This window comes from Venustampulla echinocandica (assembly GCF_003357145.1).
Source record: "Venustampulla echinocandica strain BP 5553 chromosome Unknown scaffold_0, whole genome shotgun sequence".
In the NCBI taxonomy this organism is placed as follows: Eukaryota; Fungi; Ascomycota; class Leotiomycetes; order Helotiales; family Pleuroascaceae; genus Venustampulla; species Venustampulla echinocandica.
Genome location: NW_022474205.1, coordinates 1729916 through 1756253, shown reverse-complemented (window position 1 = coordinate 1756253; position 26338 = coordinate 1729916). Strand labels below are relative to the sequence as shown.

Sequence of the window (26338 nt, the reverse complement as noted above, 5' to 3'; positions counted from 1 at the left end):
CGAGAAATCCCAACCGAAGCCATGTATTATTCCGAAGGTGCTTTGAACCATCTTACAGAGTGAAATTTGAAAAGGGCTCTGACGTTCTTGTCCGGTTTCCTGCCCTGGGTAGGGTGATCTTTCGCAGAGAAAAGGTTGATGATGAGGTGGCAATCATGAAATATGTCGCCTAGTACACCTCAATACTTGCGGAAGATCATATACGTCACCTAAAGCTTCAGCGAAACGACGCAGTCACTGATGAAGCAGATTGCAAAAGAAAATATGTTGCCCGTTACCTGTTTTTAAAGGTCGGGCGGAATATATCCACCAAATATTAAAACGGTCCTTTCTACCTGTTCTGTGACGATTTCCGCCCCTCAAATTTAATCGTTGACGATGACCTTAACGTTCGTAGCGTTATCAATTGGGAATTTTGCTATGCTGCCCCTCGCGAATTTACATACTGTTCTCCATGGTGGCTATTGTTAGCACGTCCAGAAGATTGGAAAGGAGGCCTCGATGATTTCTTGGTTCGCTACATTCCTCGACTGAAATTACCCCTGGAAGTCCTGGGAGAGTGTGAGGAAGAGGCAATAAAAGAAGGCAGATCTCTTGAATCACCTCGCCTGTCAGATAATATGGCGCAGTCCCTACATAGTGGCGGCTTTTAGTTTTGTCTTGCTGAAAGGTCCAGCTACGCGTTTGACAATCTCTACAAGTGGTTTATAGACGCGAAGTATTATGGGGAGTTTACCTCCATTGAGGATCGAATTAAGCTTCTAAGCTCAGAGGAATAGTGGATGAGATTCTTATTTCCTTGGCCTGCTCACCTCCCACTGTATGCCAGGGTACTAATTTCCTATCTTAGTCGAAGTCCCTCAACGAAGCTCTAGAAGAGAGCAAAATAAAATGGCTAGCCCCAGTCAAGATAGTGGCGATTAGCATGTTGATGATGTTGAAGATAGCTATGGATCTCTCCTCGATTACTATTATAGTAGACTGGCTTCGAAAAATAGTATAAGATCTGCCTTAGGTGGGCGAGATACCTTCGACTGAGCAAGCCGAGGCGCTCAAGGAGGAGCTGAAGGAAGCTCTTGTAACCCAAGCAATCATTGACAATCTCACCCCCGACGAGAAGACTCAAATACAACAATTGGCATATTATAGTCGTAGTAGGTGAAAATAAGGGTGGCCAGGGAGGAAACAGCAGCCGTAAACCTAGGAGGAACAGGTCAGTCCGGGACCATCTTCGGAGCTAGCACCCACGTCATCAGATTGTCTAAATGGATATCTATTTGAGCATAGATCGATACGTACCATTTTACACTCGTCAACATTATATTGTAACCTTCCAGGTGGTGACTACTAACCGATCTGCCTATCCTCGCCAAATCAACCTTGAAACAAAAAAAGAAGTTATCCCAAAATAAATATTTAATCCCCTATTACGCATTTTATTTTTCTAAAAAAAGAAAATGCTTTAAAATGGCAAAAGAGTTCAGCCCGGTATCGAATATCTACATCTCTTCTCGATTTTTGTTGTTGTCGCTTTTTTGTTGTTATTTCCGCCTTTTTTCTTTTGTCCCTGTCATCTCTGGTGATAACGAAAGTACAATTTGACCAGAAAGACACACTTGACTAAGTGCCACGCCCTTGAACTTCGTTAACGGATATTTTGCTTATTTTGGCCATATATATTTAAGGGGTGTTTGATCGCCCCAACGAAAACTTTTTTGAATTTTTGAATTGAGGATCTTTCGTGCTTAGGAGAGGCGAATTGGACGTATTGGTTTTTGGGTGCATGGGTGACATGAGGCATTGAGAAGAGGGCTAGACACCCGGGATTTTATTGAAGGTTGCTTTTGAAAAAAACTCACTTGACCATCAATCACCTGCATGATTACCTGCCTTCGCTGCCTAACTAATTTTTATATATCAAAGTTTATCTACTGATCTTACGGTGTCACAACCAAATTCGTGCAACAAGTGGTGGGAGAGCTAGTCCTTAAAGACAAGAGTAATTAATGGCCCCATAGCTCCAGAAGATAGACTTATATTGTCCTAGAAAACAGTAGCGATAAGTATTTTCGTTCAGGCTCCGTAACGGGCGAGGGGAAGTTGTTGGCCGTGGCCACCGGCACAACCACACGGGTTCGAACGCAACAGTCGGGAAGGGCTGCGGATGCCAAGTGTTTAAATGACGGCCGAGTACGAAGTACTACGTTCATCCGCACCAAAACATGACCGAACGCATTCCGGTCCTCCGAAATGTGCAATTCAATCTCCCCGCGGACTTTTGTGGCGCAGACGAAATCCTACCACAAAGTCGCCACGAGCTGGCATCCGTCCTTCGTTTGAGGGTTGGGATCCAAGAAATCCCTTGGGGGAGAATGGGCGGCGGGAAACGAAAGAGTTTTTTTCGCTATTGATTTTACCCCTCCCGAATCCACCCCTTGCCTTTGCCTTTCCCGCCGGAGCTGCAGTGAAATGGCGGGGAAATAGATTGCAAAAATAGTGATTGGCATGCGAGATTACGCATTCCCCCCCAAGGGTTCTTGGAGAATGTGGAAAGGGGAAAATAAAAAAGAGATGGGAGGAATAGGTGAAGGGAACGGGATGGCGAACAAGCGGGAGAAATAGTGCATCACGACGGGAACCCCTTTCTCGGAGAGTTGAAACTTGGGGAAAAAGTCTGGTGTTGTGGTGAGGATTTGTTGAAGGAAGGGAGTGTTTGTTTTGATGGCTACCTAAGGATGTGGATGGACGTGCACCGCTCGAGCGCTGAACTCCAACGCTTCAAACCTAGACTGTGTCATATTGGCGCGATTACGCAAGATTATTGAGGATCGAGTCGGTGTCGGCGTCGGTGTCGGTGTCGGTCAGCTATTTGTTGTTAATTCAGCTGTCCATTGAGGATCCTCATTCTGTGTTGTGTTGGCAGGTTGGAGGCGGAGTTGGAGTTGGACAAGTAGTAGTAATAGAAGTACAGGACGAAGTACCTTTGAAGTGACAGACGGGCAATTCGGTTGCGTCACCTGACCCAGCACGCTGCAACTGCAACGGCAACTCCAACGGCGGCTGCGACTCGGCGGGAGGGCGTGGTGCTGGCCCAGTGTCCTGACGATCTGGTCTGGAATACTCCGTACCGCCGGTACCTGCTTCCGTCGATCCTTCACACTTCATCCTTTGTACCTCATGGATGGTGGCGGAGAGGAGGATGCGAGGACATATTCCCAACAATGTCCCTGGCTCTGGGAGGATCAACTCTCACCAGTCCTAGTCCCAGTCGGTGTCGAGGGAGACGAGCACAAGATCTGGCTTCCGATATAACATAACAGGAAGCCCTCTGCCCTCTGCCCTCTCTCTGCCCACTCACTCGGAGGAGTCGAGGACGCTTGGAGGTCTTGAGACTGTTGACGTCCAGCCCGCGCCGGCAGTACGAAGTAAAACAGAACAGCCTTGTCGGCCTCCATGTCGCGGCGCCCAATCCAGCCCCCCGTCCAGCCCGCGCCTTGAGACTCCACCCGGTTCAGTGGTGTGTGCAGACCGTGGCTGATCGAGGGCGACCTGATTGGAGCCAACACCCCGAAGCCCCACCTCATGATCTTCAGAGATGGAAATGGAGAATTATTGGAGTGGAGGACACACGGCGCTGCGCTGCACAGGAAAGTCTGTTCCACCAAGCAAGTATGGGCAGCATATGGCAGGTTTGGAAGCCCCCGATTTCATGAACAATGAGATGAGGGGATCTTCCTCCGCATATGTACGGAAGTACTTATATCAGGCTTGCAGGGAGGGGAGCAAGAGTATGGGGAAGATGTGCTTGTATCGGCTGTGATGTGATGTGTTGTGGTGTCCTTCATGGGTAGGAATGCCCAGCCCAGCCCAGCTCAGTACGAAGTACTTGTCCATAGCCCTGAGGAACAGTAGGTACACTACCAAGCACCTAGGCATGGAATAAGTGGCAGCGAGGAGCTCTTATCTCTAGAGCACGCAAGAAAGACGCACGCAGCACAGAGCGGCGGCCCAAGAAACCGTGCTTTGCAGAAGCATCCAGTACAGCGCCGAATCTGAATCGGGTGCGGGAACACAACGTGCAAAATACTTGAACTTTGTTCAAATGATTGACGGCGGTGTCACTTCACTTGGCAGGGGGATGGGGATGTTCAGGTTCGGATCCTTGCGGAGGGAGAGAAAGGGCTGTCCAGGGCCGAAGAGACTGGCGGTAAGGTAGGACGAGAGGTACATATTCATGTGCATGTACTCCGTACCGCCATACCGCCATACAACCCATACCATTCGATATTCGCTGATCATGGCCATCTTCCACGTATCGTGGAGGAGGGAGTGGGTTGTGGGAGTGGTACAGTACCGTGAACGACGGGGAACAGCCAAAACGAAACCACAATGATTAACCCCGATATTGTTATTATTATACGAGGGACACATCCTATCGTAGAAGCCAACAAGGAAAGGAAAGGAAAAGATTCGAACGTCTAGGTGGTTGAGTAAGCTTTCTCTGGGGTGGCCTTCCGATCCTAAACAATGTACCGTATGCTGTTGCGTGTCGATTCGTAGGCGCATAGTTCTTCCGATACTCCCTAATGCTCTCCAAGGCGGACCACGAGGGAATGCGAAACCACAGCTGCGAGGGCGCACCGAAAGCAGACCAAACCGCATCGATTTTCCCGTTCCTCGACCATTTTGGGGCGTCCGTCGAAGTGGTTGACTCGTCGAGGAGTCTTCCACATGAACTGGAGTCTGGAGGAGGAGCGAGGGGTGGAACGCCAGAGCCAGGGATTTTCTTCATCCCATCCGCTTCCACATCCACATCCCATGCGACGCGCCTCCGCCTTGGTCCTCGATTCCCAGATCTCCCAGATCTCCCTGCTGTCCTGGCAATCAGGCTGTGTGGGTGGCACCAGCAGCACCCAGCACCCAGCACCCAGCACCCAGCACCCAGCACCCAGCACCAGCTCTTTCTCTCTCTCTCTCTCGCGCGGGGCTTCAAGCTGGAGGGTGGACGTTGAAGTCCCCGCAGCGTTTTATTAGCTTCTACCCCGTAAATATCTTGCTTTCCATTTTGAATGACTTCACACCAAGTACTTGTAACTCCGTATATCTCAGTCGCTCTCGTCAGAGCCGGGAACCCATGACTCTCGATCGCCATGTCGTGGGTGCCCGGTGACGGGGCGCGACCAGGGCGTATTGTATGGCTGCCTCACTCTCCGAGTCTCTGGTGGTCGCTCTTGGCTTGTAGTGTGTGTGGTGGAAAGGGTTCGAGTTTGACGTCTGACACGACAGGACAGCTGAACAAACCCCCTTTTTTCAGCAACCTGCGTCAGCATCACCACGAGCATCGCCATCCGGAGCAGATGCCAGCGGAGGGCGGGCATCATGTTCGTGGTTGAAAACAGTTGCCCCTCGCATTCTTCGCACCCGCCATCGCCCTCACCCTCGCCCTCGCCCCCAGGCTCACGCGCTTCTGTAGTCCCTGCTTTTCCTCCCGGTCCTAGTCCCAGTCCCAGTCGCCGTCCCAGCGCTAGACCCTGCCTCAATGTCCCCGATCCCTCTCTCCAGACCACTTCCCTATGATATATGGGATGGATTGGCGCTCGAAAGGGCGCACTTCGTGCCGGACGGAGTAGGGAGCAAGGTACCGTACATACAGGAGGCGTTCCTCGGACGGCGTACCGATCTGAGCATTCTGAGGGGTGGAGATGGAAATGAACCCAAGCTCGACCGGATGCTTTCTTTTCTTTCGTGTGGACTATCATCTGTAGATGGCGGTGACTTGTAACTCTGTATTTATGATTTGACGGGCTCCCAACGGGCAGGCGGGGCGAAGGGCTGAGTGCTGGGTGCTGGGTGCTGGAGACGCCCAATAGGAGGCGGAAGAAGTACTGAGAACCGCGATGTGTGCACGGTAACCCCTACCAGCACCCTACCAAGACCCTATAAACCCCGCCGGGAGCAGCCCTAGAGTGCCCTGGAGCAGCCCGGCCACAGGCTGCTACAGGCTTCCTCCAGGCTGTTCCAGGGCTCTTCCAGGCTGCTCCCACTGCCAGACTCCAGCACTCAGTAAGTACCTACTCTACTACTGCACTCAGCACTCAGTACGGGGAATGTGCCCAACCCCCCGACCCGCGCTTCACCACGCCAATAACACTACCACTATCACTACCACTACCACTACCGCTACCCTACACTAATCACTCCACACCATACCCTGCCGTACCGTGCTCCGTCCTCAGCACTCTCGGCCCTGTTGCTGTGACCGTTGCTGCGCTCATCCACCCTCTTCCACCTCTGCTTACATCCACCTCGACATCTACAACTCCATCTACATCACCAACACCAACGTCGACTCCCCCCCTCCCCCCCCAACAACAACACCAACACGTCGACTCCCGCATCTACAACTACTTCTCGTGTCGATATCCGCAGCCGCTTCTGCACATCCCACATCCCCGTTTCTACATCCTATAATCAATCGACACCCGCCCACCACCACCCGAGCCACCAGAAATACTGTCCGCCCGCTTCCACATATCCCAATCCCCTCGACACACTGCCTGCGCCCCAGGACTCCAGCCGTATATTGGACGAACGCTCTGCTCAAACGTATCGACATCTTTCCTGAAGCCCAGTTCATTTGATTGTGTGCGCCGCTACGGCCAGCAGCTCGCAGCTCCAGATAGTTCGTTCCACCACTCACTCCCCCAGGCATCGTCTGCTCCTCGTTTTTCGCCGCCGGGCCGCCTAAGGGTGTCGCAAATGGTTTGAGACTTTAGAGCACTACCCACGCTTTGACAATCGTTTTCGCCCTCATCGCGTCCGCCCTCCCTCCTCCTGGGATCAATCCGTGTCATTCTATTTCTCACGACCTTCCCATCCATCGTCTTGCACGGTGTTCCTCGCTGCTGCCCGACCGATACCACACAACACAACCGCACACCACCACACACCGCTCGATCCCGCCCGCACCGATCGCCTCAATTTCTCGCACGTCTCAAATCCGGCTTCTGTCCACCGCGGCCGCGCCGGTTTTTCTGGCTCTCTGGTGCCCTCCATATCTTTTCTGAAAATCTGGATGCGGTGCACGTTGACCGCGCCGGTATTCGCTAGAGTTTATACATAGCCGCCCGTCGATCGCTTTACAGCCTCATCCTTCGAAGGCCGCAACATACCAACGCCAAACCCCATCACCGTTGCTGTCCCATCCGCACATCTCAGACTGCATCGCAGAACAAGGCCGCATTCCCCAAGACCAGACAGAGTCCCGCGCAACACAGGATCTAGCTTCATGTGGGTAGGATAGATCATCTATAGGCAGCCTGCAGCCCACCAGACGGCTGGCCGCCGATCGGCAACAAAAGAGCACCGTCCCGATCCCTCCGCTGGATATATTTAAAGCCATTCATTGTACCGCTTCCGCGCATAGGGTACGGAGCATTCGCACAATTCCAATATCGAGCTTTGGTCACGGTCGGGTCGTTGACCTGTACCAGCACCAGCACCCGAGCCGGAGCTCCTAACGGAAGGAGTGTGGCGGGGCCACTTCGCTCTCAAGATGGCAGCGAACTTTCAACCACACATGGGGGTTCCGGGCCAGATGATGCCACAGCAGCAGCAGAGGCCGCAACAGCAGCGGCAAAATCAGGCCGGGCAACATGTCTCGGCGCAAATCAACCAAGTGATATTCCAGACCGTCACGAACCAAACTGGGCAGATAGACCCCAAGAGTTGGCAATCGCAGGTATTAATTCAAGAACGTATTAGCCTGATATTTAATATGTAAGTTGGGATGCTGCGCGACGAGCATATATCTGGCAAAAGCTAATCTGGCTTCTACGTGATAGAATCGCAAATCTTCGGCTTGCAAGCGCGACTCAACCAAACCCCCCAGGTCTCAATAAGATGATGGAAATTGGCATCAAATTTGAGAAGGAGATATTCGATAAGTCAATGGACAAGGTATGTGGGGAACTTGCGCGTAATGGGATGCCAATCGCTAATCAACTCTAGGCCGCATACAAACGTGCTGTCGACGCCAAGCTGGAACAACTGCTCGAGAGGAGGAATCAGAATCAAGCTGGTCTTCAGCAGACTATCAACCAACAAGCACAGGCGCAGGCACATGCTCAGCAGGCACAGGCACAGCAGATGATGATGAACCCGAATGGAATGCAAGGGCAACCATCAAGGCTCATGCAAGGACAGCCTTCTCAGCAAGGATTTTCACATCTCCAGCACCAAATGCAAGCGTCCCCTCTGCCTGGTCAACAACCATCGCAGGTACCGATGGGAATGGCAAACGATCAACTACCTCCAAACATGACACAAAATCAGCAACAGCAATTTCAAATGTCGATGCAGCAGCAGCAGCCACAACAACAGCAAAACCCTGTCGATCGACCACAAAATGGCCAACCACAATTAACACCACAAGATCAAGCGATGATAATGGAATTGGCCAACCGATTAATGAGTCAAGCACCCCAGGACGAGAAGAACGCAATAAGGCAGAACATGAGAGCGAGAATGGACCCTCAACAGCTGAACCAGTATACGATGCGGGGCCAGGACCCTCTTCTAATCTACTACCGCCAGCAAGCTTTAATCCGACTCCGCTCAGAAAAACAGAGCCGTATGGCGCAAGCGCAAGCTCAAGCCCAGCAATTTGCCATTTCGCAGCAAGCTCAGAATATGCCAAATGCGGTTCCTGGAATGCAACGAGCACGGTCCATAAACCCTAGCCCTCTGAATGGACATACTCAGCCGCCGACATCTATGGGAGGAAATAATGATTTTGGAGGGTTTATGGGGAATATGGAAAGTCTTGCCGTTCAACAACAGCAGGAAGGTTTCATTGCGCAAGGAGCTGGGCAGGTTGTAGTCCCAGCGAGCGGCGCTCAGGCGAATGCAACTCCTCAGCTCGGTGTGGGGATGCCGGGACAACCTATGGGTATGGGTGACCAGCGAGGGGTGGGGAATCCCAATAACAGGGCCCAACAACAACAGCAGATGCTTAATGCCCAGCAAAGAATGCACGCAGCAGCACAGCAGCAGCAGCAACAACAGTCTCAAGCGCAAGCTCGAATGAATGCCCAGGCCAAAACACAGATGGGTCTCCAAGGCCAACCTGGTGGAATGGGCAATGGCCCGCTACCCCCTCAGCAGAGTCCAGCTTTGCCCACACTAAACGCTCCTTTAAAAACAACGTCTCAGATGGGCCACCCAGAGGGCCCGCAAATCAATCCAAATCAGCAGTTTGGTCAACCTCTCGATCCACGATTCGTTCCAGGAAATCAAAGGCAAATCGGTCCAGCAAATGGGATGAACCTTTCGGGGGTGAACCCGGCAATGTTTGCTGGCATGTCTCAAGAGCAGCAGCAACGTATGGCTGCGCTACCACCAGAGAAGCTGAGTGAGCTGTTGACTAAATGGAACGAGCAGAGGGCGATGAATCAAGCTCAAGGTGGACGGCCTCCCATGCCAATGCCAGGCAATCAGCAGATTCACCCTGGACAGCAAGTACCACAACCCGGTCAATTCAACCCCCAAAACCCTATGCTTCAGTTCCAGCGCCAGCAAGCCATGTCCCCTAATATGACACCACAGCAGCAGCTAGCACTGCAACAGCAAATAGCTCGCCTACAGCAGCAAGGTGCAGCACAACCACGAGTCCCGCCACAGGCAATGCAAATCGAGCAGCGGATGGCCATGCAGATGGATAGTATGGATATCCCTCCTAATTTGCACAATCACGCAAGCTTTCCCCGAGGCGTCCCGCCTGAGATCAAGAAGTGGGGACTGTTAAAGCAATGGGTGCAGCAAAATCCGAGTTTGGGGCCTGAGGTCCTCGACAGCTTAAAAGCACTGCAGAGATACCACTATCAATCACTCCTACGTGCAAGAGCAACCCAACAAGCTGGTCAGCAGCCTGGGGCTATGCAGCCTGGAGCACCAGGTGGACCCGGCCCTATGTCTGCTATACCTCCGGGAATGTCTGCCCCAGTGGCGCCCATGGGTCCAAATGCTGCACCTGTGCCTGCTGGAATGAATATGCCCGGACCTGGCCAAATCCGCCAACCAACTCAAGCCGAAATTCAGAATGCACGACAGCATCACAGTGGGAGGATGGCTAATGCTACTGATGATCAAATCCGTTCGTTCTTAATGAGACAAATGGCCGCTCAACGGCAACAGCAACATGCCCAAATGATGCAGAACATGCAGATGGCAAACCCCATGGCTCAGCTCAATGGGCAACAGCAACCTCGGCCTGGACAACCGCCACAAAATATGGGCCCGAGGGCACCGAATCAGCCCGTTCCCCCACAACCTCCTCAGCCAAAGAAACCGCCTGGTGGAGCTGACGCGGCAAACTCGACGACTAATGCTGCAAATGCCAACCGCACGGCTCGACCCGTGCCTACTGCTCGAAGTGCTCAAAATCCATCTGCCCCTCAGCCTGCAAAGAATTTGAAGCGTGCTAGTAGTGATGATGTTGTTGAAGTCCCGAATCCAGCCCTCCAACAGCCCTCACGGCCGGCAGTTCAGCAGCCGCAAGCGCAGCAAGGTCAGGGACAGAAGCCACCTCCTCAGCAAGGCCGCCTTTCTTTAACGCCGGCGCAAGTTGCCACGCTGGACCCTGAAGCCCGGAAAAAATATGAGGCTGATGCTCGTATGGCCCAGGCAGCTCAAGCCAACCAACGTACAGTTGCTGATCTGGAAAAGTTGAAAACCATTAACCAAGAGGAGCTGGCAAAGATCAACATGCAGCCGCCTGCTGATATCCCACTAGACGCGGAGATGAAAGCCAAAGTGACGAAGATGCTAAGAGAGATCCTACAGCCTTTTTCGAACATGACAAAGGCAATCCCCAGATGGTATGGAATTACGCATGATGACAACAGGGCAAGAATGTTTTTCCGCTTTGTAAGTCCAAACTTGTTTAAACCGCAGGTTCTCTTATACTAACATCAGCTAGAAAAATCGATTAGCGAAGCAATTCCGTGACCCGGCAATGACCCAACCGAAGGATACATTCTCCATTAGCACCAAGGAAATCGAACAAGGTCGGAATATGCTAAATGGCATGGTGAAGGATTTGAGTGATAGATTCCCGGGTTTGAAGAAATCGGACCCAACTGGGGCCCAAGCCGCTCCTGCATCCCAACCTACCGTGCCAGCCACGCAAGCTGTACCAGCACCAACTGTTCCGCTGAACGCTGCAAATCTTCAAGAGCAGCAACAGCAACTTAACAAACTGCACCAAAGATCAAATAGTCGCGGTTCTCACGCGCCTGCTGCCCCTACATCTGCCCAGCCACCGTTTCCATTTAGTGCCAAGTCGCCACCTGATGGAGTGCCTGCCTATATAGGTAAGAGCACAGTGACTCAAGAGAACCTTCATCTTCCGGCTCGGAAGAAGCAGAAGCAGAACAACAACGCTCCAGTTCCAGCGCAGGGAACTCCTGGTTCTAATGCTTCACCTCAAGTATCAAAGGGAGTCGCCCCCGAAGTCAAGAGACAACCTGCCGAAGCAAAGCCACAACCCAGGACGGCTCTCTGCTGCTCGGAACCGGAATGCGATAGGCACAATGTCGGTTTTGATAGCGAAGAAGCATTGAGGATCCACACTCAAGAAGAACATATCAAACCGCTAGAGGATCCTTTCCAATATGCGCAGCAGAACTTAGCTTCCACGCTAGGCTTGGATGCTCGAGGCCAGTCGAAGAAGCCGCCTGTTGTTTCTCAGGATGTTGCGGCCACACCTACTGCACCCAAGATGGCAACAAGCGTTTCCAGGCAAGGTCATACTCCAAATGTTAAGGGCGGAAGTACACCTGCCGCTGCAACGCCCATGAACCGTCAAGTATCTATGAATCGCCAGGGTAGTGCAGCTGGAGCCAAATCGGCCACACCAGCGAAAGCTACTCCATCAAAAGATGGCTCAGCCAGACCTACTACCGACCAGAAGGACGCCAGCAAACAACAGGCCCAGCCGCCGCAGGAAATGATCATCGAAGATCCTTGGGCCAATGCTACTATTGACCCTCATGATCTCTTCCAAGCCTTCCAGACTTTTGAAAGTGGAGCTGGTGGTGCGATCTCGGATATGAACGTCTATCGGTCGATCACCCCGAACGACACGCCGGAATCAAGCAAAGATGGTGTCTCGGAGCCGAATAGTGACATCTCGGATGGTGTTGGACTCGATATTAACCTCGACATATTTGAGGGTAGCTGGATGCCCTTTGGTCCAAGCGAAACGGATACATTGTTCGATATGAATAGCATTAACTTTACCAAGGAGGACGATGTGATGATGCTTGAAGAACAGCCATCACTCAACTTCAAGTGGGACGACATGATCGATCCCGCAGCGCTCGATAAGCCATTTTCTTTTGATACCTCTCTTTACTCGATGAACGCCGACTAGGCCTTCCTGTTATTGCATCGTTTTGGGAGAGGAAACTTTTGATTTTTCAGACTTTTCAGGCGTTCTGACAAAGGATGGAAAGACCGGATACCCTTTGGCACAACGAAGGGGGTTGGCGAAATAATACCATTGAAAAAAGCATGTGTGCGGCGTTTTAAAGGAGGCACGCGGGCCACTCGTGCTCGGTAATTTTTGGGGGACTGGGATTTATATTTGGGCTCTTCTTTTTGACATATCTGAAAATTTTCGGATTAAGGGATTTAGCGATGGTGTTTGCGTCAACACAGCATCCTGTGTACATTATGAGTTTTAGCCAATTGTATGATCCCTACGAGATGAATGTCTATTATTTCTTGCCTTGTGAATCGGTGTAAACTCGCAGTGCCTTTGTCAGTAAGCAACTTGATGTTTTTCTGGAGGCTGTTCTAGAGTAACACATACTAGATAGTCTTAACGATAGTCGGGACTGTAAACAGGATGGGATCGGTAGGGGGGAAAGGAAAGAAATCAGAAGGCAAAAAAGGGTCGAGATTACTAAACACCCGGTTTACTCTACACCGTACTCTCCTATCGACTCTATATTCCTCTGTACAAGTTATATCTTATATCTACTAGTACGGGTGTGGCGCCTCAGGCCAGGGACCCAGGCTGCCCCGCGTCGGGAAGCAAGGGTGCCACACCGCCCATACCCAGGGTCTGGCAGAATGATCGCGGAGCACGATCCGGACCGAGATACGAGATACGAACGTGCTTCGTGTTCCTGGACTTATGACTATCGATTACAGACGCGATCTTGACCTTCCCTTCAACAACACAACACAACTCTCACAATAACGCGTCTGTCTAATAAAAGTATATTGACAGCAGTCTGATATTATACCTGGAGGCGCCTTTATAAACTGGGGTTTACTGCAAACAAGAGGTCAGTAAATCTTTAGGCTTGGTACATAGCAAAGGTCCAGTATTTACTAACACTTTTAACGCGACATAGATCCCAAGCTTCACCACCACCACCACCAACAACAACGCGTTTTCTAAAGCTTTAATAGCTTTCCCTCGAACCACCAATTGCCCCTTGTGATAAATTTACAGTCCACTTCCATTTACAATGGCCTCACCAGCACCTACGCGTCGCGTACTAGGCGACCTGAGCCTCAACACGCCTATGAAAGCTAGGGCCGACCCGCGAAGCAACACCGATAATCTCGTGAAGCCGCATAAGATGGGAGATAGAGTTTCTCCATTTAGAGCCTTGTCTGAGGAACATGCGGCCAAGAAGGTTACGGAGATTGGTGGGGAAAAGAGACCGCTGGATAAAGCTGCCCGGGAAGCCCATGAATCGCCAAAGAGGGCCAGACGAGAGGCTGGTGATGGATATTGGGTTCGAGTGGAAGAGGGGGAATCTGTATTGGAACGAAGCAAAGTAGTGCGGAAGCGATATGCCCAGGTATGTCACATCCAGTACTCGAGGATAGAGAAATACTGACATTTCTGGAAGTGTGATGGAGCTGATGATCACTCGCCTTCGTCCCGCCAAACGTCGCCAGGGTCTTCCTCCAACTCCAGTCAAGCAGCATTAGATGATTCTCAGCATACCATCCTTACTGAACCGGATGATGTGGTTCCCGCTGCAGCCATAAATCTCAACCCCACATCAAATACAGTCACGTCAAATAACTCCCAATCATTAACAAGAGACCAAATTCGACAAGTTAGTTCATGTTCCCTAGATTCCCCTCTTCAAAGTTCTAACATGGCTATAGAAAGCAAAAGCAGGAATGCTTCGTCTCCGACTTGCCGGCTACAAAGTCCGCACAAACCAGATTCATGTGCCCATGGCTCAACTTCAAATCCACTCCTCTTCACACCCAGCCTTCGCATCCTTTGCATCCTCCTATGCTGCCCCCTCCAACCGGCATCATCTACAAATTGTCTCAACGCCCCCAAGAGGCCCAATAATCCATCTCCGAGAACCCTCGTCGCCTAAGATTGAGGAACAAACAACCCGAATCCCTTCATCACCACCGAATGCATACAACAACTTCCCAGAAGATAGCGTTAAACGCGCCCCAACTCCTCCACAAGAAGAGCAGGGGGTTAATAATACGCTAGATCATGGCCTCGCCACCCCTCTCCTACCTCGTCAGAGTGAAGGTCTTTTAAGTCTCCCCGGGCTGGGGAGCCAGACTCTGGACACCCATGGGAATGAATTGATGAGTAGTGTAGTTAAGGGCCGCGCCGCTGATGGGTTACTGAGTTTGATGGGTCGGAAAGAATAAGATGTTGGCTACTTTTGCATAATTTATCTCTATTGCTTTTCCCCTCTCTTTTTGGATGGCGGCTATGGCGTTGCAGGTGTATGAGTAATAGGGGAGTTACGGTATTATGCATAACTCGCTTTAGATAAACCAGCTCTTTCTTGCGACAGATTTCTTTTCATTTTCTTGTACAAAGCATAGTTTTATGGCTCGTTGGTGTTTACGGTTAGATGAAAGAAAGCATTGGGTGGTTTTGAAAGGTGCATGAGAATCGGGCACGGTATGGAGTTTTGTGTTTTTTTGATTGATTAGATCAAGGAGCTACAGATAGCTGGTTTTTGCTACTACTACCACTACTACTTCGTGTTTTGTGTTCTAGCTTTGGTAGAATATGTATCAGAGAGGGAGAGCTTACATGGGATAGATTAAATCTACGGAATGAGGAATAGGAATTTGGTACATTGTGTGGAGTGTTAATTGATGTTGTGGTGACCGTGAAACATGTATTAAAGGGTGGCTGTCTAATATGCAAACCGCTTACGCTCGCGAGGAGGTGTTGTAGGGTCGTCTTATGAGCGTCCCTAAACTTATTGTATGATTGAGATATTTTACTCCCAGTATCTACTTATAAGGCCCATGGCGAGACTTACTAAGTGGAGATAATACGATCGGTTAGGAGCAGGAATGTCCACGGAGCAAGCATCTTACACAAGTATATTGCTTCGCCTCCGAGGCCAAGGATCGCGGAGCAGTTCTCAGACAGTACTACGCTCTTCTAGAGCCCATTTCAACATCCTCCTTATAAATCCTAAGAAACATTCCTTGGTTTCTCCTTCCAATCTCGCTTCTACTTGCTCGAGCGTTTTATGAGGGATGGGCACGAAGCCTCTCGAGCTGCGTTGGGAGTTTAAGGATATTGGGAGGATAGCTATAATGTAGTAATCCCCGTGGATGACGGGCTGTAATGTAAGAGGACTTAGCATTTTCATCGAACTAATTGAACCTGTTCTTGCTACGTTGTAAAAACTCAAGCGGTGGGTGTCCAAGGATCGCTATCATTTCAGAAATATGATATTTATCCAATAGAATTCGTAAAAATTAGACAGTTACTACGTACGTAACAACGTCATTTTCATTTTTAGAGCTTGGTTATTTTCGTGTCTTGTATTCATTAATTCTAAAGACCATCTTTTCTTATTTAGTTCCGACTGTCTCTTTTTCGCTACGTATGTCCAAAAAGAAGTACATGTACAACTGTCCGGACTAAATACCTTCGTCATAAAGTAACCAGAAAAATAAAAACATACAACAGCAGGTATTCGCTGGTGGTCACCCACCCAACTACTCATCTGCCGATCTGAGGCTTTCATTAGGTCGATAGTTCGATCGGTGCCATCCGGCCTCGCGGGTGAGCCTCGCTGCCCTTACCCTCCATTTCGTGATGGAACCATCTCGACCACAGGTTGCGGGTCTCATCTCGGGACGCGTTGCACCGCGACTTTAGATGGCCATAGGTGAGCAGGGCAAGAGGGGCTCCCGCTTTCATATTTCTCAGTCTTCCATGTACAATAATTTCTATCTCTATTTACATCGTGCTACCTACTAACATGGGACGGAAAGCCCCTACTTTAGAGGATCAAATTGCTCTAGCACAGAAGCGAGACTACTCTACGCAGACTTCACCTAATCGACAGAATCAATTAAGCCAGACTGAACAGTCCTCAATCGCCAGCGCCATTAAAGACAGGCACGTGGACGTAGATAAGATATGGCAAAAGTATGTATAAATTGTCACTTTAGACTATGCTATTTCTCTTATAGTATAAAGGGCGCTTGAGAGATATGGGGCAAATGGAGTGCGGACATTCCAATTAAGTATCAGTTGTAAGCTGGGCAGGTCATTAGCACTCCACATCGACGGGAACAAAATTGTTAAGAGTGCTTCAGTAGATGGTTTCTCTTCCCGTTTAGCTCCCCACTCGAAGCATAGATTTCGCTATAAATTTGTTCGATGGCAGCTTCCGACTTTTCGATTAATGTGGACAATCAATCGCTACCTGCCTCAGTATCTCTCGGATTTCTCCCGCTACTAGAACGCCAATATATGACTTTGTTTGTGTCCGTTATTCCTTCTTGTACTTCTTTATACTCTTATACTATATCAATTTGCTTCGCCGAACCCTACATTGCATACGTAATAAGCAGTCCTACTAACACGATCCAACCAATCTTTGCAGAATTACGCATACCTTCCTTGCAAATTCTATGCCCATCACTAATGTTCTGCACACCCGTGTCCTCAAACAGCCTCAAGTTCATCAGCGGAATGACTTCCCGAGGAACTCTAGGCTGTAGTTGGTTTTGGTTTAGAGTGGAATTTGGGGTCAAGTGTGCTCAGAATGAGTTGATTGCTGAAAGTAAATACAGGAGCGCTCGAGAGCCTATTTAAGGAGTGATCTATGTGCCAAAAGAGGGTTCGCAAGCATAACTGAAATAAGAAGTGAAACCCGAATATTCGGAATGTACATAAAAAGGGGTAAAAAGTGATGCCCTGAAGCTCCTGACGGAAGTGAATTCCGTAGTATACAGGTCAGAGATTCGGTCCAGTCTAACACTTCCGCAGGTCCGTTTCGAGTAGCGGCGTTCATTGGGCATGAGCTTATCCTTAGCCAGAGTCTTGAAGACAGGCTTTCGTCTATTAGTCGCGGCGGATCAATCGCTGGAAGTGTTCAGGACCTCTACGCCTTCTTCCCCTTCGGCACGCGGCAAAGCCAGTAAAGAAACACCGCAGCCGCAACATTGAACGCGATATATACCCACAGCAGACCAAAGTCTCTCCAGCGGGTAGCCCAGTCAATACTTATACGCTCTAGAAATTGGTTGGTACTGTCCATCTGGCAATAATTACACTGGCCGGTAGCCTGTGGATCGCGAAGAAAACCACCCGCTGTTGACATGTAGTCTCGCATATACTCCTCACAGCTCTGGTCCGCTGGTGAGAAGAAGGACTGGAACTCGGTGTCGTCGCAAGAGACTGGCGCTTGGCCCAGTGTTGATGACATGAAGCTCGAGACAAGATATGTAAATGGATTCACCTAATATCATGTTAGTGTACGCTCGCTCAAGCCCGGATATGATACAACTTACCCGATACATAAAGATCCAGAACCGCGGTAAGGCGCTCGGTCCTGTTAGGATACCACAGAAAGCGTACAACATGATGGAGACCAGCGTTGCGACAGCGCCTGCAATCTCTTCATTTGGTAAGCCTGCAATAATCATATGTGCCAGCGAACTTGCGAAGAGGAACGCAGCAACGATAATCAGGAGTGTGTGGAAAGCACGGATGTTTACGGAGTCGGTCCATTCGGCGTTGCGGTAGAGGCCAACTGGATAGTACCAGACAAGAAAGCAGAAAACGGACATGAACTGGGTTCAATGTGAGCGGAAACACTTTAAGTGATTTTTGGGAGTAACTTACAGCGTTCCAAGCCATCTCTACCGTAATATTAGAGAGTACAAACGTTTGCCAGGCATAGGTCTTTGACTGTCGTTCGCGGGCCTCGTAAAGCGTCCTTTGACTAACGAACATAGGCATGATCTGGAACAATAGCTGGATGAGGACGAAGAGGAAGATGAAGACGCCAAACATCTGGTTTTGAAGTCCTTGGATAGTATTGTCACCTTTGAAGAAAGAGAAGCCAATCAGGAGAGAACAACCGACGGTGAGGATTGCTTTTGAGTAGATATAAGACGGTGTCCTCCAATACTGTTGGGCGCAGCGGAGAGCGACTGCTCGTAGCTGGGTCATGAAGGATGCTGCGAATGCTTGATGGCTTCCATCGGAGGAGTCCATAGTAGCGGAGGGTTGTCTGGCGAGGTCTCGTAGTTTGGCAAGCTCTGTTTGCACGTCGGTGTACTCTTTGCTCTCTTTCCAGACTGCAGGCCAGTCGACAGCTGTCTGAGCCCCGGGAGCCGCACCTATCGCCTTAAGCATATACTCGGCAGGGTTGGTGCCGGCAGGGCATTCCGGTGCACCATTACGAGCGAAGTAGTCTAGGAGTACCTTGGAGTTGCGACCGATGCTACCAAAGTAGACAGTACGACCGCCTTTAGCAAGAAGTAGCAGTCGATCAAAGCGTTGGAAGAGTAGTGATGATGGCTGATGGACCGTGCACAAGATAGCCTGACCGTTGCGGGTAAGCTTTTCCATCAAGTCGCAAATGGACCAAGAGGTTTGACTGTCGAGACCAGATGTCGGTTCATCAAGGAACAGAAGAAGCTTAGGACGGGCGGCAAGCTCGACGCCGATGGTCAGGCGCTTGCGTTCTGTAGGCGATTAGCATGCGATGGCAGAATAACTGTGTGACAAGATACTTACGCTCCACGTTCAGACCTGATCCAGGCACACCAACAACAGCGTCTGCGTACTGTTCCATGTCCAACAACCCGATGACATGGTTGACATATGAAAGTCTCTCCTCGCGCTTGTATTCCGGTGGCTGTCGCAGAAGAGCCGAGAATTCAAGTGCCTCTCGTACCGTGGCAGTCTCCAAATGGATGTCTTGCTGCATAACGTAGCCAGTCCTTCTTTGGAAAGACTCATCCCGCTCTCGTCCGTCTACTAGCATGTTTCCGGAGATCACACCCATAGTGGTTCGACTAGCAAGAACGTCGAGCAATGTGGTTTTGCCTGCGCCTGACACGCCCTGTTGGTGAATTAGCATTTACCCTACTCTTTGCTGCTTGACTAAGCTCACCATGAGTGCTGTCAGAGTCCCTGGCTTGATCCAGCCATCGACAGAGTTTAGGATTGTACGAGTCTCGCCCTTGATCTGGATTTCGTAGTTCACCTTCTCCCAATGAAAGACCGATACCTGCTTTTCTACGTTGTGCTCTGAGCGATCGCTGTTGCTAACCTTCTCACCATCGTGAGCAGACGCGCTACCGGCCTCTTCATCTCCGGTGTCTCGCTTTCTCTTTGTCTCCATGCTGGATCGTCGGAAGACAAGAACTTCGCCCTTCGAGCGCTCCGAGGCGACAAGCTCACTCATCACGAGATGAGCGACAAGTAGGGCGAATGTAAACATAACGATTATTCCGTAGTTACGCCATCGGTTCCCGTACTGGTACCGAAATGCAGTCTCAACAAATGCGGTACCACCGACGAAGCCATCACCGGGCTGAGAGCCCTGGACAGCGCATGCTCTTTGATCTGCGGCAATGTTCTCGTAGGACGGACCGCTTGGAACAAATGCCGAGCATTCAAATCGACGTCCGTGGAACTCATTGACCATCACGCTTTCGAATCCGTAGGAAATCGGGTTGAGCCAACGAAGCCAGCTCGCCCATCTGCATCAATTAGTAAAGATTTGACTTGAAGAAGGTTTGCGGTGTTATGGACCCGCAAAGATCTCTGAATGACCATATTTCCACTTCAGTTGCAGCGGGAGGTCGGGAGAATACGTACCCTCTCATATACTGAACAGGAATAGCAAATCCGGTATACATAACGAGCAATATGAGGATAATCGAACTTGGAGCTAGAGCTTGTGCGATGGTCTTCGTCATCGAGCCAAAAAGACGGAAAAACATGCTCATCGATAGTGTCATAGTAAAGGCAACAAGCAAGAAGAAAAAAAAGGGGCCTGGTTCGCGGCGTAAATTCGCCATGAAATAGAGTGTAGAGTTGACAATAAGCGAGTTCGTGATCTTGTAGGGCAAATCCACTATCATCGCGGAGAGTGCTTCGGCACTTGGGTGGTACAGGGCGTATCGGTTGTGCTAATGTCTACATTAGCAGCGTATTCGACGAAGCCAATGTGCGTTTTCACCTTTTCAACAATCGTTCGTTTCGCATAAAGAGTAAAGATTTCTAACATGCTACCAAATGCGTTGAGGAGGACCTGGGGCGGATGATTAGTCACGTGCTTATAGGGGTTGAACGACATGCCTGAAAGACAATGCGAGTTTGGAAATACCGACCATCATGAAGAGAATACCGCCACGCATAAAAAACGATTCTGTTGTTTCTCTCAGATTGTAGAATATGCTGGCAATGATGATGGCCTCGAAGGAGTTGATCGTTAACATGGCCAATGGTACGGAGGGGTCGTTCTTGATCATCTGAACGTCGCGCCACATGCAAAGTCTGATCTGTCTCCAATATGATAGAGTGTATGGCGATTTCTGTCGTTGCTTTTGGGACTTCTCGCGTGTTCTTGCTTCAGCGAATTTTTCAAGGTCGTCTCCACTGAGTGGATGATCCTGGTTGTACTGCTCGATATTTCGGAGCAGTCTTTGCCTTTCGGGGCTCTCCTTCCAGCACCGAGCAAAGTCGTCCGAAGTCCGTGGTGTTGTGTTTTCGTAGCCAGCTTTGATCCGGCGTTCGGATGGCGAGGTCATCGAAGTTAGAAAGTCCGGAGTGGTTTGTGACGCAGGACACTCGAAACCAAGACGCTCGAAATAGCTGCGTGCGTCGTTCGCAGGACCAAAGAAGATCTGTCGGCCCTCATACAGGACAGTTACCTTGTCGAAGACCTATTAAAACTTTAGTCTGCGTCCAATCTTGCATTTGCGTAGCACGAACCTTGTAAGCAGCTTGTGGCGCTTGGTAGATAGCAACACATGTAGACGCGCCAAACACATCGCATTGTGTACGCAATGTCTTGCAAAACTCGACCGCGTTTGCTGAGTCGAGGCCACGCGTGGAGTTATCCCAGCATTGCAACGGAGCAAAGCTCAGCGCAGCTTCGGCAATCGTCACTCTCTTGCGTTCGCCTCCACTGACACCTCGAACAAAATCGTTACCCACTTTCGTGTTCACGGTGTGGCTCACACCGAACATCGCCATGATGACCTACAAGCAATTAGCACAGAATACGCAAACAAGCATAGGCAGCCTACATCACGGAGGTGTTCGGCGTAGCGTATTCGACTAACACCACCAGGTATCAGACGAGGAGCACGAGCCAAAGCGGCGAAATACAGCGTGTCCCCAACGCTCAGTTGAGGGAAATGCGCGTCTACCTCCGCTGTGTAGATGGCTTCGCCCCTAAACTCGGTGTTCATCTTCTTAGCCGGAATACCCTGATAGTTTAGGTATGACTCTGGGCTGACTTGAAAGCCATGGGTCTCGCCAGCAATCGTCTTCAGCAGCGTAGAGCAACCGGAACTGCCAGGTATTAGTGATTTGGGAAGATAGCAACAGACGGATGAAATACCCCGGTGGGCCTAGAACGCATAGCTGCTCTCCAGGAAGTAGCAATCCGTCTAGATTTTGCAGAATCTCGATTTTCTGAGTACGACATCCGAACAATGACGGTAGCTTTAAAATATTGTTACCTACGGTCGACTGAAAATCTGTCGGTGATCCTTTGCCCCAAACATTGAGGTCTCTGAAGGCAACACCAGCAATGCGAGGAATGGCTTCATGGCTGCTGTAGCGCAAGTCGTGGAACGCCTTAGCCCAGTCTCTCGCTCGAAACCGGTCGCTCTTAGGGTTTAATCGGCTACTCTCGACAGCCTCAAATGGTGATCCAAGGTGATGTTGTTCTGCCTGGGATGTGAACTTTCGGACAAGGTCGAGGACTTTCTGATCGTGTTGCCTCTCTTGTTTGATCTCGTCCGTGTAGCCAAGCCCCGAACTCGAGCTCGAATCAATGTTGATGTTGGTGTGGCCAGCGATTGGAGCTTCGCGATGGGCAGGGGACATGCTGAACTTGTCCAGGGCCTCTTAAGGTATCGACGTGATCAACGCTGTGTAGAAGGCTTCGCAGTCGCAGTCGCATCCTTTTAAAGATTCTCATCTTCACACTTTTGTAGAGATCCCGTTCGCGCGTCTTTCAAACCCGAATGTCCAGTACCCACTGCCAGCCAGGCAGGCACTCGAGCTTCGCCATATCGTGCAAAGCTCTACATTCGTTCTTGTCCGAATGTCCGTACGACGCCAAGGAATGGATACTCTCAACCAGTGATGGGCGAGGGCGATGGACGCTATTTAATATTTGCAGCTGGAAGCTGGTGCGTCCGGACTTTTCCGGCTTCCGGGAGTCCGGCGAAGAAGCGTTCAAATGCACGCATACGAGTACTCCGTCCGTACTCGAGTATCTCATCTCTCGCAACTTCGGTCATCAGTCCTCCCGAACGCAATCACGATTCCGAATGGCAGTCAACTTTTATCCTAGCGCGTGAGCAGCTGTAACCTTGGCGCAGGTGATGAAGGTATCAATTATCAATCTGGGACACTCTTGAGGAGTCACAATGAAGCTTGCCGTACGAGCACCGTACCCAAATTCTTTACCCGGCAACGTGGTGCTGATCATGCTCCCAGTGCCTGCGTTGCAAGCGGAAAAAGGTACGTGTAATACCTGCGAGCATGCTTTTAATCCAAAGGCATGCCGCTCTGGGGTTTTGATATACTAGAAGGATCTCAGCATGTCAGACCGATTGTGCTAGCACTTAACTCCTAACGATGCCAGATCAAATGCGACAAAAGAGACCCGATCTGCCATCACTGCATCACCGCAAAGACAGAATGTCAGTATGGTGAAAGACGTCAAAGACCGAGGATATCACAGCAGCGTGGGGCAGTCCATCACTTGAGTGAACGACTTGAGCTGCTAGAGAAGCACATAAGCCGTCCTGGTACTGAATGCTCACTGCTGGCTGATGGTAGGCCTACGACCTTACCGACACATGAATCTGAAGCGCCGTCCGAAACAACCACTGGCACAGATCTAGTACTCTCTCCCAAGGCGTCTTTGATGACTGGCGATGGTCAAGAATGTGAGTGCCTTCTTGAGCTTAATCTGATCACATCTATTGTCTTGTGTCAACGACTATATAGGAGCACCAGGCCCTGCAGTAATTCGTGTCGCTCAGCGTAAGTACCAAACACCCCGCGATCGAGCCAACACGGCCCACAGAACATAGATATCCTTAGTCCATTTTGAGATCTTCTTTCGAAAATCGCAAAAGATACTGAAGGTATCCAGGCCTCTGCCTGCATTTAACACAAGGAAAATTGTGACACGATGTATTGCAGGGCTGGGAAGGAGTCAGACTCTTGAGCGCTATACATGAGTACTAACGCCCTACAGCATGGATATACCGCATGGCCTCGGACGTCAGGCGTAATTTGCAGAGTCAGACCACCCCTATTAGCACACCAACACCACGGATAGACGACGCGATGTTGTCGCTCAGCGATGCCCTCGACGATTTAGGCAGGCTTCGAATACGGACTGACGCTCGTAAGGTTGATTTGAACCTCTCTCCTAAAGAAGTAAGAGCAAGCGTCGACGCGTTCGTCCATCTCATGAGCAATATGGTCGTACCTGATGTATTCGCCGCAGCCATCGATGTCGATCTCCTTCGTGTGCTGCCCGACATCATCAAGTCAGCGTATGTCAAAGTCGATCCAGGTGTGTACGTTATGTATTACAATGCCTTGTACTATGGTCTTCATCAAATTCGCGGTGCCGGAGATGTCGTTGCGCAAAGCATGTATCTAAAGGTGTTGGAAGCCGTACCAGCGTGGCTCGATGCCTCAGTCGATACAGACTTGGACGGCTATACGGCTGCCTTGACAGCCTGGACAGCAATCAGCAATAATGATTACCAGCTTTCATGGAAGTTCCACTGCAAGTCATGCCATTACATCAAGGCTAGGAAGATCGATCAACTGGATGTTATACCAGCTAAGACGTTCGAAGAGGAAGATAAAAGGGATACCCTACGATATTTGTACTGGCACATCCTGTCTACTGATACATTATATCGCCTGATCTACGGCAAACCCACGGTGGTATGTTGATTTCTGACAGTACCTGAAGAGATCCCTGTCTTCACCCCCTTTCATTCCTATCACACAATTGCACTACAGTCCCTGCAATCGTTGAGCTCGTTTCTTGCAACTTATTTTGATGGGCACTGATCTACACTAACATTGGCAAAGGTTCGATGGGCACCACACAAGGTTCGACCACCAGCTATTCTTCGTACCGAGGACATGCATCCATCCGTTTCTCGGGTCACGGTGTCAGTGGTGTGGATCAGGTACACACTGATGACAGCAGAAATGCTTAATGAGATCGACAACGATCTTTCTCATGAGCGAGATGGAGGGATTCAGCACCAAGTCGACGACTTCTGCATACAGCTTGAGAACCTGATGGCAGAGTGGAAGATGGAGTCGATCATGAGAGACAATGACATGCCGCAAACTCTCCGCTATCTCATCGCAGATCATGTCATGAACATCTATGCCATCATCATAGGAATCAAGCGACTAGTCAAACCGACACCAGACTCAGATCCTGTCGATGCTATCGCCCTTCGCGCAGCTCGAAAAGTGGCTCAGATCACTCTTGAATTCGCCATCAATCCAGCACCTGCAGATGCAGCTCAGTCTGTTTACATTTAGTATGTTCAATGCCATCTTCGAGTAATATATTCAGACCCTCAAACTAATCTTGCCCCGCCGCAGCTTCATAAGCTTCTACCCGTTCTGTGCAGTCTTCTCACTGTACGAGCATATCTTAGCTTGTGCCAACCCAGAGGACTGCGAGCAAGACATCCGGCTTCTGGAAAGCGTTGGCGCGGCCATGGCAGAAGCATCTACTCTACGAACCGACCTCGTCCCATTCGCAAGAACCATCAATGCGTTGAACAAAGTGTCAAGAACGATTCAGGACGAGCGGCGCAAAGCAGGGTATCGAGATGTTGCGACAGGAGAGACAGCCAATAATATGCCTGAGTTCGACTTCTCGGCGTTCGCATCCTTTTCAGGGGTTCCTTACAACGTTGAAGACAGTAGTCAGCCACTTAGCTTCGTCAGAGCCCTAGAGAACGACTTCACTACGAGGAACTGGCATGAAGGGTGGTGGGATGTAGGTGCTGATCTAGACGATCCTATGATGGGCTTACCTGAAGATGTACGTACTATCGAGAACCTCAGGTAGTCGTGGGATCTTGGTCATTGACAACAACGTAGCGGCCACATACAACAGCTAGACTAATTGTGCCGACGCCGAACACTGGCTGAGCTGAACACAGCTGTAGTCTGAATCACACGGCTGCGTCACCTGAGGCTGGTGATATTCTCGACCGAACTGGGCGTTGAGCCTCTGTCGACCCTCAAACCACTCCATATAATGTGGAAACCCCAGCATCATCGCACCACAACGGCGATCACTGCAGCTTCTTCAAATCGCCATCTTGTAGGAGTTGCAATATCTGTTATTTTGCTTAAAACCACACTCTTTTTTTTATAACACTCGAACTGTATAGTCGTCTAAATCACCTATCTTACTAATTTCTTCCACTTAAGATTTAATTGTATGCTCTGTGACCTTATACTCTATTCTCCTCAGTCTATGGTTGTATGTGACAGTACCTCTTGCTAAACGGACTTATATACCATTGAATCGTTATATCCTTACTACTAGCTTAACTTCGTACTAATAATCAGGTTTAGTCCTGACATGTTTCAAGACTGCGTCCACAACCACAAACTCTTGTAGACACTAGACATAACTAAAGAGAGTATTCTGAATATAAATATTCTCCTGGCCTGTAGAAGAAGTAGGCCCCAGCCAACACAGACCGACCTATTATAGCTACTAGAGTTGTGATACTGCAAAGA

General features: G+C 50.0%; 4 protein-coding genes across 4 annotated transcripts; 3 read left to right on the top strand and 1 right to left on the bottom strand.

Moving 5' to 3' along the window:
* Positions 1 to 7555: 7555 nt before the first annotated feature.
* On the top strand, positions 7556 to 12433 carry BP5553_00534 (uncharacterized protein; the record flags this gene model as incomplete). The annotated part of the gene is made up of 4 exons (XM_032009157.1): positions 7556 to 7779; positions 7845 to 7959; positions 8011 to 10926; positions 10979 to 12433. 4 exons carry the CDS (start codon positions 7556 to 7558, stop codon positions 12431 to 12433), a joined length of 4710 nt encoding a protein of 1569 aa, XP_031873211.1.
* Positions 12434 to 13541: 1108 nt separating this feature from the next.
* Positions 13542 to 14712, top strand: BP5553_00533 (uncharacterized protein; the record flags this gene model as incomplete). Its single annotated transcript, XM_032009156.1, has 3 exons — positions 13542 to 13880; positions 13932 to 14144; positions 14197 to 14712. 3 exons carry the CDS (start codon positions 13542 to 13544, stop codon positions 14710 to 14712), a joined length of 1068 nt encoding a protein of 355 aa, XP_031873210.1.
* A 2717-nt stretch (positions 14713 to 17429) lies between these two features.
* BP5553_00532 (Uncharacterized protein) lies at positions 17430 to 22405 on the bottom strand (the record flags this gene model as incomplete). The annotated part of the gene is made up of 11 exons (XM_032009155.1): positions 17430 to 17786; positions 17839 to 18120; positions 18173 to 19020; positions 19073 to 19400; positions 19452 to 20043; positions 20162 to 20475; positions 20526 to 20597; positions 20677 to 21231; positions 21281 to 21550; positions 21598 to 21865; positions 21915 to 22405. 11 exons carry the CDS (start codon positions 22403 to 22405, stop codon positions 17430 to 17432), a joined length of 4377 nt encoding a protein of 1458 aa, XP_031873209.1.
* Positions 22406 to 22953: 548 nt separating this feature from the next.
* Positions 22954 to 25816, top strand: BP5553_00531 (Uncharacterized protein; the record flags this gene model as incomplete). The annotated part of the gene is made up of 8 exons (XM_032009154.1): positions 22954 to 23047; positions 23172 to 23229; positions 23369 to 23478; positions 23549 to 23575; positions 23793 to 24499; positions 24650 to 25116; positions 25181 to 25651; positions 25756 to 25816. 8 exons carry the CDS (start codon positions 22954 to 22956, stop codon positions 25814 to 25816), a joined length of 1995 nt encoding a protein of 664 aa, XP_031873208.1.
* Positions 25817 to 26338: the final 522 nt, after the last annotated feature.